This window comes from Clupea harengus, chromosome 20 (genome assembly GCF_900700415.2).
Source record: "Clupea harengus chromosome 20, Ch_v2.0.2, whole genome shotgun sequence".
NCBI classification, from domain to species: Eukaryota; Metazoa; Chordata; class Actinopteri; order Clupeiformes; family Clupeidae; genus Clupea; species Clupea harengus.
The window spans coordinates 13,760,993-13,775,554 of record NC_045171.1 but is presented as its reverse complement, the minus strand read 5'-3'; the positions used below and the strand labels follow the sequence as shown (position 1 = coordinate 13,775,554).

The window sequence follows — 14,562 nt, the reverse complement described above, 5'->3', positions numbered from 1 at the left end:
ATAAAAACGCTCCCCTTGCAATGTGTGGCTGCTTAGTTATATCAGAGTACCATGCACAAAAGAGCATGTCTTCAGTATTAGGTGTGTGATAAAGGTTTGTTGTAAACGCCATTGTATTGACACAGAGAGACAGGAAACACATTCTGCTTTGCTTATTTAGCAGACCTTGAAACAAGAACTGGAGCTGAAATGCCCCAATTAGCATCAGAAGCATCAGAAACACTCACGAGAGTAAACAACAGGTGACTTGTTTAAGCCAGATGTCTTTATTTCACACATTTGTCTATACATACATTGTAATGTCCTATACAGTTTATATTCTTTGCAAATGTTTCTGATATTGCAAGTAGCCAAAAAAAACAAAGTACAAATGAACATAAACATGTAAAAAAAAGAAAAGAAAAAAAAAACATTCTGAAAGGTTTTGGGAAGTAAAGTTTTTGAGAAGAAATTGCGCCTGTATGAGCGCTGACGTGATGGCAGCCTCGCAACAACAAACACTTTGATTGGGCCGCACTGTGGCGTAACCATGGCGATGACGCGGCACTCTCCACGCACCGGAGCTGTAGGGGGACGGCATTGTGTGTGAGTCCCATAAAAACATCCACAGTACACATCTCTGCGATCGCCCCTCTGGGGCGCGAAAAGCGATTGCAGCACTCATCATTGCCAGTTACTGGACTGCCATGTGCGATACAGTGGTGGGAGATGATGAACAACACTGAGAAACACTGTTTTACATACAGTATACTCCACGTGCTCACTGGTGGAGCCTCTCCAAATGTTTCTCGTTTTTTAGCTGCAGACGCAACACCTGTGGTGGCGGTCTTCTTCACACTGCTCTGCTCAGACTGAAGCGCTAAAATGAACAATAACATGACACAAACACCCTCCTGAACTCACACATTTAGAGTAGTTTTATAGTATTAACCTACGATATAGCCAAAAACCAACTAAAATGCCCTAGGTAGGAAAAAATAAGTTAACATAGTTTGACACCTATATAAATTTACAGTATGTACAATCAAGTACAAGTAAAATATATATGTTTGTATATTTTTAACTGATTGAAGGTCCTCCCCTCTTGCTAGGACTTGTGACGTATCAATTCAGCTTAAGTAAAAAAGTCTAGCTCCCTGGCAGCCTGGTTTGGGCCAATCAGATCGTAGTAAGGCTTTCCTCTGGAATCCCCGACTAACAGCTATTAGCACTCTTCTTAAAAAGGGGTCGGGGTCGGGGTCTTAGCATCAGACACAGCAGAAATCCATACCTCCGAAAAACACGAAATAAATAAAAATATATATAATATATTTATATATATTTATAAAATCAAACACTGGAAATCTTACTCTTCATACGTGTTGTTGCCAACCTACAAACAACTGGTTGTAAAGACCAGCTGGTTACATTACCTTTCCATATCCTTATATAATTTGTCTCAGCTTTTAAAGAGAAAAAAAGTTTTGTTTTTTGTCTTTGTTTGTAGAATAGCTTTGTACACTGTATTGTATGAGAGTAAACAAAATGTAAAACTATTTTTTATTCATTTTTTTTTGTATCTGTTTTTGTCTTTAAATAGTTTTGTCCAGTGTATCGAAAAGAAAAGTAGCAGGCACTTGAGTCCGTCCCCAGCATGTCGATGTTTGTACAGTGGAGCAGTAAGGTTTGTTTGGTTATTCCTGGATTGAGTTGGCACGCGCGTGGACACGGACACGGACACGGGCGCGTGTGTCTCTGTGTCCCCACGTCTCCGTCCTCGCGCCGCTACTAGCCCAGGATGTCCATGTAGACGGGCGTGGCTTTGCCCAGGGCGAACAGGATGTTCCCGATCTCTTTGATGTTGAGCCGCTGCTGCGGTTCTCGCTGCCAGCAGCCCAGCATCACGTCGTAGACCTCCTTGGGACACACCCGCGGCCTCTCCAGCACGCGACCTTGAGTGATGCATTCAATGACCTGCCAGGGGGGAGAGGAGAGGAGAAGTGGGGGGAGGAGGAGAGAGAGAGAGAGAGAAAAGAGGGGCAGAGGAGGAGAGGAAAGACAGAAGAGAAGAAGAGGAGAGAGGGAGGAGGACAGGAGAGGAGAGAGAGGAGGAGGAGAAAGGGAGGAGGAGAGGAAAGGAGAGAGAGGAGGAGAGGAAAGAGAGTTGAGGAGAAGAGGAGAGAGGGAGGAGGAGAGGAGAGGAGAGAGAGGAGGAGAGGAGAGAGGGAGGAGGGGAGGAAAGGAGAGAAAGGACAAGAGGGTGAGATAAGAAGAGAGGAGTGGAGGAGCCAGACACAGGTTAGCTTCTCTCAGGGGGACAGACGTCTTCCCACAGGCACTCTGTAACCTGCTCAAACTCATTAGCAGCTATTAGCTCCCAGCGCTCTGGAGGCTCCTTATGGGGCACTCAGCCACTCTGCAGGTGTGCCAATGCAGATGCTCTGCTGCAGACTGAATGCATGCACTGCCTCACACGCTTCCTCATATCTACCCTCTCCACAGAAACCCCATGAGGCTGCTGACTGCTGACTGCTGCTGCCGGGTGGAATCAGGCTCACATCTGGCCCAGTTCTGGCACAGACTTGGCAGCGGTGAGAACCCCATCTCGCTTTATCGATTGATAATCGATTGACTTTATCTCAGGATCCTACAGCTAGCACCTATATGGGTTTCATAGCGAGGGGTAGAGTAGGACTCGACCCACGTGGCTGCAGACTGCTGCCTGGATCTGGGCCGTAGCTGAGCCATAGCCGCCCCAGCTCCGTCCCACAGACAGCAGGAGCCAAATGCTAATAATAATCCCACCCCTCTGACCTTGGCGTGCCTCTCACCTTCCTCTCCTGTGTGAGCTGAAGCGAGAGGCTAATAGCCTGATACCACCTAATGCTAGCGCTACCTCCCCTCCTGTGTGTGTGTGTGTGTGTGTGTGTGTGCGTGTGTTTGTGTGTGTTTGTGTGTGTGTGTGTGTGTGTGTGTGTGTGTGTGTGTGTGTGTGTGTGTGTGTGTGTGTGTGTGTGTGTGTGTGAGACAGCCTAATGGCTCCTGATGCCAACTCTACCTCTGGCTGCTTCACGCTGGGAGGGGAGAGGTGGTGCAGGGAGGTGTGAGGAGATGTGGGGAGGGGAGTAAGTCATGTGCAGAAACATGACAGGGAGGCGCAGTCATGGGCTTATTATACCCAGCGAGGAGTACTGGAGGCACACAGAGGAGCAAGCAGGGCGTGAGGAGAGTAAGTGATGGTGGCATGAACAGCAGAGGAGGGGATGAGAGGAGGCCGACCCCATTGTTCTCCTCCCCCAAGGCCCTCTCTTATCTCATTCTCATGTTAAAGCCTCACAGTCAAGAATCCTGCACTTCTCTGTGTGTGTGTGTGGGTGTGTGTGTGCTTGTGTGTGTGTGTATGTGAATGTGTATATGTGTGTGTGTGTGTGTGTGTGTGTGTGTGTGTGTGTGTGTGTGTGTGTGTGTGTGTGTGTGTGTGTGTGTGTGTGTGTGTGTGTGTGTGTGTGTGTGTGTGTGTGTGTGTGTGTGTGGTGTGTGTGTGTGGTGTGAATGGAGAGGTTATAAATGTATAAATGCTGGAAGTGCACACAGCTATGCCCTTTTCCCAACCCCTCTTCAGCTACCTGAAGCGATAATGAAAGGCATTTATTCATTATGTATGCCTTTCCTATGCATTTTCTATGCATTTGAAGAGAACATATGGCTCTCCCATTCGGGCGCCATGTAGTCAGTACAGCATAGCAGGCTGCTACATCTCCAACACCCCCCCTCAACGCCCCCCTACCCTGCCTTGGCAGAGGGTCAGGCTATAGAGGGTTAGCTTCAGCCGGTTAGCTTCAGCTATTTTGGTGCCAAGAAATGTGTTGCACATTAGCTGGTTTAAATCATACCAGTGTAGAGCTTTTGGAGAGGATTGGCTCTTCATAGGTCATAGGTCAAAACTGAGCACCATGAAGTGAAACTACAGTCTATGGTCAGTTTTGTCATTTCTGGCCTGAAGGGTTTCTATGGCACAGTATCAGCCATTGAAATACATTGGAGTGTCTATATAATACCTCCATAACACCACACAGGAACACTTACACAAAACTCCACCCAACACCACACACATTCTCACCCCCCCATCACCCGCCGCCCCACACCCCCCCCATCCCTCACCCACCTCGTTGTTGCCCAGCTGAAACCAGGGCTGCTTCCCGTAGGTGAAGATCTCCCACATGATGACCCCGAAGCTCCACACGTCGCTCTCTGTGGTGAACTTCCTGTACATGATGCTCTCCGGGGGCATCCAGCGAATGGGCAGCATGGTGTGACCTCCGACCTGGAAGCAGTTTAGACATTAGCTCACAGCATTCTGGAACTATTTCTGCCCTAACTAAATGACACTACACAATAGCAGATGTCTTATTTAAGGATTTAAGGAGAAGATTCTTTCAATTTATGTGACGATTGAGATGAAAATGTCGGAATGTTTTTCACAGTCTGTACAACATCAGTCATCAGTCTCTTCCGTATATTTGTAATCTCTCTTGGTTAGTAGATGAACTTTGTGATTTCATGCTCTGACATTTCTGATTAAATACACCCACCAGTGTTCACTGGAGCATCAGGGTAATGAAGTAACGAGCTCTGACAGCTCACCCTTCAGTTGAACTGAGAGGAACTCAGAGGGAGACAGAATTTCTCTCGTTTGGACTCACAAATCAAGATGCAGTCCTCTTTCTGTCTTGACTATCAGTGTCTGTGACAACATTATAGAGGTCCTCAATTTATACGAGACTGAAGTGTGGCGGAAATACTAAAAGAGGAAACAGAATCCAAGTATGTTGGCCATCAGGATGTTGCAAATTATCAGCATGGGGGAATGGAAAAGCACACACACACACACACACACACACACACACACACACACACACACACACACACACACACACACACACACACACACACACACACACAAAGTGGACTTTTGCTTGGGAGGCTTTGTGCTGAAGCAAACGTTGACGTATTGTGGCGTAAGCTGTTTACTGTGGCCTCAGTCCCCTCGTTCTACACACACGTGCTAAAAATAAACCTTTCAGTTAAAGAAAAGACATGCAACTCTTGCCTTAAATAAGACATTCAGAGAAATACTAACTCTTTACACAGAACTTCTGTTTGAGCGCTTCTTAAATACATTGCAACCGACAGAACGATCGCAGGGAAATAAGGTCTTCATGTTAGGGCAACAGTGACAATTGCAGCAGAACACAATGTTTGTGCCAGCCAAGCACAATTTGCCATGTAGAAAGTTCAAGCTCCAATCCGGAAAGTGTCCAGTCAGTGTTTTATTTCAGAACTATCTGTTCCTAACTTTAACAGAGAAACTGTCTTCCTCAGACGCCTTTAAGTATATTTTGCTGGCCAGCCTAGTTCTCAAATCCTAAATTGCTGTGAGGAAGTGAGGAATCGATGAGTGATGTGTCGCTGTGATGGCGTCGACTGTGAAATGATCTATCGCCAGACGTCTGACATCGTTAAAAACATGCTGTTGCCTTAATGGACTCCGCTCCAAATTCTCTGCAGCGCAAAATTAATCGATTAAACAATCAGACATTAATCATGTGAACACTCCACTTATTAAGATAGTTTATTTCCAAATCTATCTCCTATTCATGTCAATTGCACTGCCTTAATAGCAACTATGAGAGCAGCGGGGAGGAAAAGGTCTTGGCTGTTTTGAAGAAGTTGTCTGGACTGTTGGACCCCATTGTCCTGGGATCACTGTCTTGGAGCTCATTATGGACTTCATTATGCTGATGATGGTTCACGTCAGGTCAAGATATTGACACACACACGCACACACACACTAACACACACACACACACACACACCCACACACACATATATATATATATACATACATACACACACACACACACACACACACACACACACACACACACACTCACACACACACAAACACACACATACAGATACACACACATACACACAAACGCACATGCACACACACACACACACACACAAACACACACACATACACAAAAACAACACACACACACACACACACACACACAAACACACATGCACACAAAATACTCTCAGTACAATTCTAAACCAAGTTGAATCGATGCTTTGGTGGTACACAACCTGGTTTATTTTCCTTGATGGTCCACACCCTGGCCTCAGCCCCGATCAATAACTTCAATGAAGATGCATTTGGAGTATCTGCCTTAATTGCCAACCCAAGTTCTATATTTAAGTGGGGAGGATTTCTGAACATGCCATTATGTCTAATAGCATCAGAAGCTGCTCTTTCCGCTGTCTAGATGTGGATGGCTCGGCGGGATATTTATATATATTTATGTCCTCCCATGTGAAGGTTTAAAACGATTAAACAAATTAATTGAGTTCCAGTTAGTATAAATGACCTATCTAAGGCACCCAATATCCCTGTGTGCCTGAATGCAAATGATCCACTATCCTTTATAAGGGGAGAAATTAAAATTGGCCACACAGCCTCATAAACAATTTCACCATCACCTTGGGCTTTGAGGCAAGGCCAGGGCAATTAGCACAGTGGAAAATTGATAAGGGCACAAGGCGGGCAAAAGAAGAGAAGAGGAAAGAGAGAGAGAGAGAGAGAGAGAGATAGAGAGAGAAATCACTTCTGCTGCTGTCGCCTCCATATTTCTTTTCCGCTCACGATGTCCCAATCTTTGGTGCTTTTGTGCGTTGCGACAGGGGCAGACCGTGGCGTGGGGCGACGGGGGCAGACAGTGGCGTGGTGTGTCTTCGGAGTGCAAAGTGGATTACCTCCGCACTGCCGTCCCGCCCGGGCGGCAAACGTTGGGATTAACAGCGGCGAAAGCAGTGCACCATGGGAGAAAATGGATTACAGGCCAAACTCTGGCCGCCTGGCAAACTGTTTTGCGGGGTTTTTAAGGGGTTGCAGCCTGCAAGCTGATTGGTCTGATCGCGCTTCACAGGCTTTTCCGCTCACAAAGACTTTTCTCGAAGAAGCTTACATCGTGACATCACCCAGTTAACAACAATCTCATAAAAACCACGGCGACGGATAGAGCTTGACGACCGTCGCCATGGCAGCCCTCTTTAGAAGTGTTTAATCCACGCTGAGTGCTCCAAACTGCCCATTTACGAGCCTCTGCAGTTTGCTCACCCTGCCCGCTTCAGACACGTATTTATAATGGAGAACAGCTGCCTGGATGGCATGGTAGGGATGCAAGGCGGAGAGCAGACGGTGTAATGTCGGCCGTTTGAACACGGCTATAAGAGTGTCGGGGCAAGCCCTCCCGCCCAGGAGTGATCACGCAGGGGGGTGAGGTGGTGATTTAGAATGCGGCGGTGGTGGTGGTGGTGGTGTGGAATTCGGGATAATAGCGTTACGGGGTCATAGAGTTGTGCCCGCAAGAACTTCTGCCACTGCGAACCTGGCTTTGCTTGCGGCAAACGTGGCAATCAGAGTTGTTTACAGATGTGAAAGTGATGAAAGCCAACAAAGCATTGTGTTGGAGGGAGATAGGGAGGGGGGTGGGGGGGGGGAGGCCAAGTCCGCTTTTGGTTTGTTTGTTTTCTGATGAGGACAGCTGGACGAACATCTCCTCTATCCTCCTGTCCCTCTGGGAGTTGGAGAGATACAGAGAGTGCAAGAGAAAATGACAAAAAGAGAGCGAAAGACAGAGAGAGAGAGAGAGAGAGAGAGAGAGAAAGAGATAGAGATAGCCATTGTAGAAGGGAGTGATAGGAAATGAGCAAGAGGGACTGTGGGACACACAAAAAAGAGAAAGAGATTGTGTAAACAGGGACATGAAGCAAAAGGGAGAGATAAACAGTGATAGTGAAAGAGAGAGAGATAGAGTGATAAACAGCTATAGTGAAAGAGAGAGAGTGACAATCAGTTATAGTGAAGGAGAGAGAGATAAACAGCAAAATAATAAGAGCGAAAGAGGCTGAAAGAGAAAGTATTAAACGGTGAGAGTGTGTGTATGAGAGACAGAGAGAGAGAGAGAGAGAGAGAGAGAGAGAGAGAGAGAGAGGGATAGTGTGTACTTGGCGTCCGCAGAGGAGAGTAAACATCGTTATGAGAGGATGGAATAGAATGGAATAGAATGGAATAGAATAGAATGGGACTGACTCCTGAGTGTCTTGAGAAGTGTGTAGGATACTTGGCACCGTCTCCCATTTAGAATCACTCAGCAGGCAGAATGTGTCCAATGCAGTTATGATCTCCTAATCTCTCAGCTCTGTCAATAGCCCTGAATGCACCGCGGCCATTGATGCTATCGGCCCCGACAGGAGCCAGCCTGGAGTAGCACCACTGCCATCTGGAGTGAAAACTTTCAATAAAAATACACACACACACACACACTCACACACACACACTCCTCATTCATCTTACTCTATCACTCTCTCGCTCACACACATACACACACTTCCCATTCATCTTTCTCTATCACTCTCTCGCTCACACACACACACACACACACACACACACACACACACACACTTCTCATTCATCTTTCTCTTTCACTCTCTCACTCACACACACACACACACACACTCCTTCTTCCTCATGCTTTTTTCTCTCCCCGTGGTTCTATCGCCAAGACGATAACAATGTGTATTTCATCCATTTTACAGTTGAAGGAAAAACAGCATGATAAGAGTACGATGTGGGCATGCACATACGGCATACATCTGATGCCTGACTTAAATGTTAATGTTACAAGTGACACTAAATATTTGGAAAAACTGCAACTGATATGTACACCTCTGGGACAGTTTGGGGTGGTCTTTGCGTTCTGCATTACCGTGTCCGTGTCTGTGAACAGGTCACACTTCAGCAGCAGGCTGGCTAAAAGCGGGCTTACTTATGTGAGTCATTCAGAGTTATAAATAATTCATACACACATGATAGGATTACTATTCACACCAACACAGCTCTGTCTGTTTTTGTCTGCCCAAAAGGCAAACTGTTGATCCAGTGAGATATATAATATTGTGCCCCTTTCTATTGTGTTCTGTTTTTGGGCGTGAAAACATTACAATCCTTTCCCAGTTTTAGTACAGATAATATCTTTCCATGTGAATTATGTGGTGACACCCTTCAAATACATATATTTTTACACGATAAAGCCATTTAACAATCATCACTTTACAAGGGGAAGATGCTGGAGACCTGTTTATGGCCACTCGAGTGTCTTGATTCTACAGGCTGGCCACCTCAATGTCCCAGCCATTTTAGTTCTTTTTTATCTCTACCACAGCTCTCCAAGGCTGCCAGGATGAGGCTTTTTGAACCAGGTTGTAACATACTGACAACACTCTCTAAAGACTTTATGCTCTTTCCCACAGTAAGCTATAACTCTTACTACTACAACAAGAGCCCTTATTTTCACTACCACCTTTACAGCTCTTTATACTCTTCCATAAGATTTTTATACTCTTATTACGACTAAAACTTGTACATCCTCTCCAGGTACAGAACACAATACACACAACACATCCTGAAGCTAACCTCCATCTTAGCATCTTCAGCATTTACCATCTAGGCAGCGTATAACATCCAGCATTAGCAGTGCTACAGTACATGTTTCCCTGTAACAGTGGCTAGTGGGTATGAATAGATAAATTAATGGATTAGTTGTCTTCAGTCAGAAGCAGGGAAACCTTACCCTTCATTGCTGGTCTTACAGCGGCTATCATGGTGCAGTCAGTTCTGCTGTTAAAGTTCTGCTGTACTAATCTGGCTTTTAAACGTTTAAAAATGTAGTGATCACTGCTTAAAATGCCTGACCCTGAGCTACTGAATTCATTAAAGATCTCTGATCATGTCTGCTAAATAGACGCCTTTCTCAAAGCTATTCAGTGATGTAGATATCTTAACGTGTTGCAGTACGTAGTATAAGTGTGTAATTATAGCAATATAGATATATAGATATCTTTTAAGTGTGGGACTCATTGGGGGTGGGGCTCATGTCTTAGCCAGCAATAATCAATGCTTTAGATCCCCTATCAGTAAGTAAGAAGCAATTAGTGCTTTACATATCTAAGCTTTTAGTCCTGTTCATGCCTTATCTTGACATGTTGAATTCAGATAGAATATTTTCATTTAAGCCAACCAGTCTTGACTTCTCCAGTCTCATGTCACCAATTAAGCAAAGGGTGCATGGACGTGCTTCATTTGAAGTAACCCATGGCTATTATGTACACAGTAGACAGGTTGAACAATAATCGGTCTTAACACAATAAACCTCTCATACTGTTACGCACTAGTAAAACTAACCTAAAAACTACACACGACCCTAAACGAAAGTACATCTTGTATCAACACTGACTTATACAAGAGGGGCGCTGTAGTAATTAATTAATTAAGCACACAGCGCCTTAGGCAGTTTGAAATAAGAAGGAAATGGCAGATAGGGCCAGTCTATTTAAAGTGGGAACTGCTATCATGTCGCAAACAGAGGAGTACGTTCCAGTTTTCTTTGAACTTTGAACTTTTAAATTTTAACGTTTTTGGGTAAACATTCCAAGCTGTTTGATTCAAAGCATAACCATTAGTCCAGCGTCATGTATGTTTGCTGAGAACTACCTCCTCATACAGTCTGCATGTGGCAAATGAAAAACTGTTTGAAAATGTTCGCAAACATTTGCCTATGTTTGCTCATTTGAACGCACCTTTGCTATCATGTCACTCTACTATACAAACTGCTGAGTGTGGTTTCTCATCCAGTGCAGGGATGAGATGACGCCATGCAACCATAGCAACACTTCCTGATTTGTAGGGTTTTACCTTGGATATTTTGGGGGTGGGGATTCTGAGCGTACTTCGTCTTGCATTTTTAAGCGCTCTTGTATGAACTGCAGTGCATAAAATCTGAACAAAATATGAGCACATGACCACAGACGTTTACACTCTCATGACACAGCTGATTCTGAAGAACACTGGAAATAACTTAGTGTAGGGGTGTACCCTTACCCTGTAGTAACTGTCCCTGTAGATGCATATTAATCGTTCCTGTGGGTGTCTCTTTCTCTGCAGTAGACTAATACGTATTTCCTCTAGGTCTCTCTTTTCCAGTAGTATTTATTCATATTGTGGCATCTAAGCCTGAGGTCATCTCTTCTTGTAGACATCTCTCTCTAACCTTTCTAGTCTTAACTGTTGTTGTCACTTACTGTTTAGGTCATTCGTCTGGCAGAGTTCTCTTCCTCTCTTGAAAGGTTTCCTGTAAAGCACTCTAACCCTGTAGTGGATATGTCTAGATTCTGTAGTAATGTCTTCTTGTCCAGGTTACGTACCCTGTAGTAGTCGCTGCTGTAGATGTCCCTGGACATGCCGAAGTCTCCGATCTTGACCAGCAGGCCGTTACCCACCAGGCAGTTGCGTGTGGCCAGGTCACGGTGCACGAAGTGCTGGGTAGCCAGGTAGACCATCCCCGCGGAGATCTGGGAGGCGACATGGAGCATCTGGGATAGCCCCAGATCCCCGTTGCTCTGCATGGGCTGCCCGTCAACCAGGATCATCGCATCAGGACCGTGAGCTCTGCAGGCCAGACCAGACACATGAGTCAGCTACACAGTCTAGATTTTCTTACAGTGTAAAATTAAGCCAAATAGGGTTTATTTCAACCCTGTTTAGATACATTTTATTTAATACTTAAAATATTTCATTTAATTCTTGTCAGTGTCAGTGAATTGCTATTTTAGTTAAAAAAATAAATAAAGTGTAATAATAACTCTGTATTATAGCTAAGAAAATAACACAATGTTCAGAATGTTTATTTGAGTTGAAACCCTTGACATGACAATCTATTTCACATTACACTTGGAGAGCGTGTGTTTCAGGATTACACTTTAAAAGCTTGTCATTTTTGCCAGGTTTGTATGTGGCCATATATAACTCTTACAGAGTGCTTTTCTACATCAAGAAATGAGGGGGGGGGGGGGGGGGTGGAAGTACCACGCTGCCCTCCGTGTTTGAGAGGAATGAATTTGTTGCTCCTGATTGCATCTGAGTTTGCATAAGATGGCTGTTTGGATGTGCTTGAGTTTACTGCCTGCGACATTAATATGGAGCAAAAAGGCCACGTCTCCTCACAGCACTGGAGCAATAACAATCAAACAAAATGAGGGTGGGAGAGAGAGAGACAGAGAGAGAGAGAGAGAGAGAGAGAGAGAGCGAGAGAGAGAGAGATAGAGGTGAGGGCAGAGAGGGATCATGGGAGAGAAACTAGAAGCCTATTTGCATGTAAAGTGCACACCATCTTGTTGTTTTTAAGTGATCTCTCCTCGCAGATGTGTTTCATTCAAATCGCACGTCACATGCTTGCCGATTAACGGAAATCTGTGACCAAAGCTCGAAGAAATTCTTTGAAGCCATCAACTGGGGTCTGATTGCAGGGTTTTCTGAGAGAATTACATCACTTGAATTCCGAATGATTCATCGACAGAAATCAGCGGAAAAATCAACAGGGAGGCCTAACATTCAACACTCAATCAGGCAAAGTCTTGCTGTATCTGGCAACCCGACACAACGTGCCACAGACAATCAACCGTTAATTACCATGCGTCTAAGACACAGACAGCACACAGTGTACAAATGACAGGTTGCCCTTTGATATCTGATCACCTCTCTCTCTCTATCTCTCTCTCTTCCTCTCTTTCTGCAGAATGTATTTGTGGCAAGGGGGGGGGGGGGGGGAGTCTGGGCAGCCTGCAGTCATTATTGAGGGATATTGATATCTGAACACCTCTCTTTCTCTTTCTCTCTCTGTCTGTCTGTCTCTCTCTCTCTCTTTCTGCAGCGTAGCTTTGGAGACGGGAGGAGAGGCTGTCGGGAGGAGCTGTTGTGTACCCTGCAGAGATCAGTCTCTCTCTCTCTCTCTCTCTCTCTCTCTCTCCCATTCTCTCTCTCTCTCTGTGCCCTGAGCCTCTTCACAGGAATGAGGTGGAATAACCTCTCAGACTAAACAACAGACTTCAGTCAAAACAGAGTCTACTCAAGCAGCAGCTTTTTTCTCCCTCTCTCTCTCTCTCTCTCTCTCTCTCCCTCTCTTCCCACTCTTCTTCTTCCCTTGTTGTCTCTCCAGGCTCTTCAGGGGAAGGAGGTGCAGTAATCCTCTGACCAAACACCACACCAGTCAAAACAGACCACAGCGGTAGCACTCAGCTAACCAGTCCCTCTCTTTTTCTCTTCATCTCTCTCAGCCCATCACTCTCTCTTTCTTTCTCTCTTTCTCTCTCTCACACACTCCTTTCCCAAACCCTCTTTTTTCCCCTTCTATCTCCCTCAGTCCTATCCTAATACCCCTTTCTTGCTCTCCCTTATTCTCTCTTTTCTCGCTCCTCCTCCTCAAATCCCTTTCTTTTGCTCCCACTCTCTCCATAGTTCTCCCTGTCTTTTTCCATATCCCTGTTTTTCTCTCCTCATTTCTCTGCCCATCCCTGCATTCATCTCTCTCTATTCTATTTCTCTATTCATCCCTCTCTATTCTCTTTCTCTATTCCTGTCTCTCTTTTCATCCCCTCTCTTTTTTCCCATATCTCTGCCCATCCATCTGTCTCTCTGGCTCATTCTTCCCCCCTCCACCCCTCTCCCTCTCCCTCTCTCCCTCTCTCTCTCTCTGCCCCTCTCTTTCCCGGTCCCTCTCTCTCTCTCCACAGCCCTCTCATTGCTCTTGTTACTTTTTCCTTTTTCTCTTTCCGCACACTCCTTTGCCTTTCGCATTCTGTTCTTCTCTTCTCTTCCTCTGTCTCACACTCTGTCTATCTCTACCTCACTCCTCTCCCACTGTGCCTGTCTTTTTCTCTCTCTCTCTCCCTCCCTCTCTCTCTCTCTCTCTCTCTCTCTCTCTCTCTCTCGCTCTCTCTCTCTCTCTCCCTCGCCGTCCCTTTCTGTCTCTATCAGAGCTACAGTAGTGAAAATGTGAACAGTGGGCCAGAGATCCGGTCGATTTTTATGGCAGAAGCCCCATCGATCGCTCCCCCAGCGAGGCCCCCACTGCTACCTACGAAACTTGTTGAGATCTCCATGCACCATGTACCACAGCCAAACACACACACACACACACACACACACACACACACACACACACACACACACACACACACACACACTTGTGGCTGGCTTCAGCTGTCTGGGCTTTATGTACCCTTCCTCTATACGTTCAGTTCATTAAGGACATGCATGCATTGAGTGTTTCCAACTCCCCCACTATTACCATCATTTTAGTATTGGCTTTCAATCTTGGCTCAGATTGTTGAGATTTTTAGTGCCGGCCTTTTAGCACTGGCCCACACATATGTATGCACATAAAAATACATGTATGTACATACACACGAATATACACACGCACACACACACACACACCTGAGGAACTTGTTGAGGTCTCCGTGCTTCATGTACTCGAACACCATGATGAGAGGGTCCCCGTCCACACACACGCCGAAAAACTTCACGATGTGCTCGTGCTGGAGGTTAGTCAGAAGCTCCGCCTCCCTCTGGAAATCCTTCCTGGCCGCCAGAGTCGGGTCTTTCAGGGTCTAGAGAAGATA

General features: G+C 45.6%; 1 protein-coding gene across 2 annotated transcripts in view; it reads right to left on the bottom strand.

Moving 5' to 3' along the window:
• Positions 1-243: 243 nt before the first annotated feature.
• Positions 244-14,562, bottom strand: part of ntrk3b (neurotrophic tyrosine kinase, receptor, type 3b) — a 127,775-nt gene continuing 113,456 nt past the window's right edge. For both annotated transcript variants that reach the window (XM_031587037.2, XM_031587038.2), the window contains exons 14-17: positions 14,378-14,550; positions 11,308-11,551; positions 4,145-4,303; positions 244-1,953 (exon numbers count right to left, since the gene is read on the bottom strand). In XM_031587037.2, the coding sequence (XP_031442897.1) occupies positions 1,768-1,953; positions 4,145-4,303; positions 11,308-11,551; positions 14,378-14,550 (762 nt within the window). In that variant the 3' untranslated portion in view covers positions 244-1,767. The remainder of the gene's footprint in view (positions 1,954-4,144; positions 4,304-11,307; positions 11,552-14,377; positions 14,551-14,562) is intronic.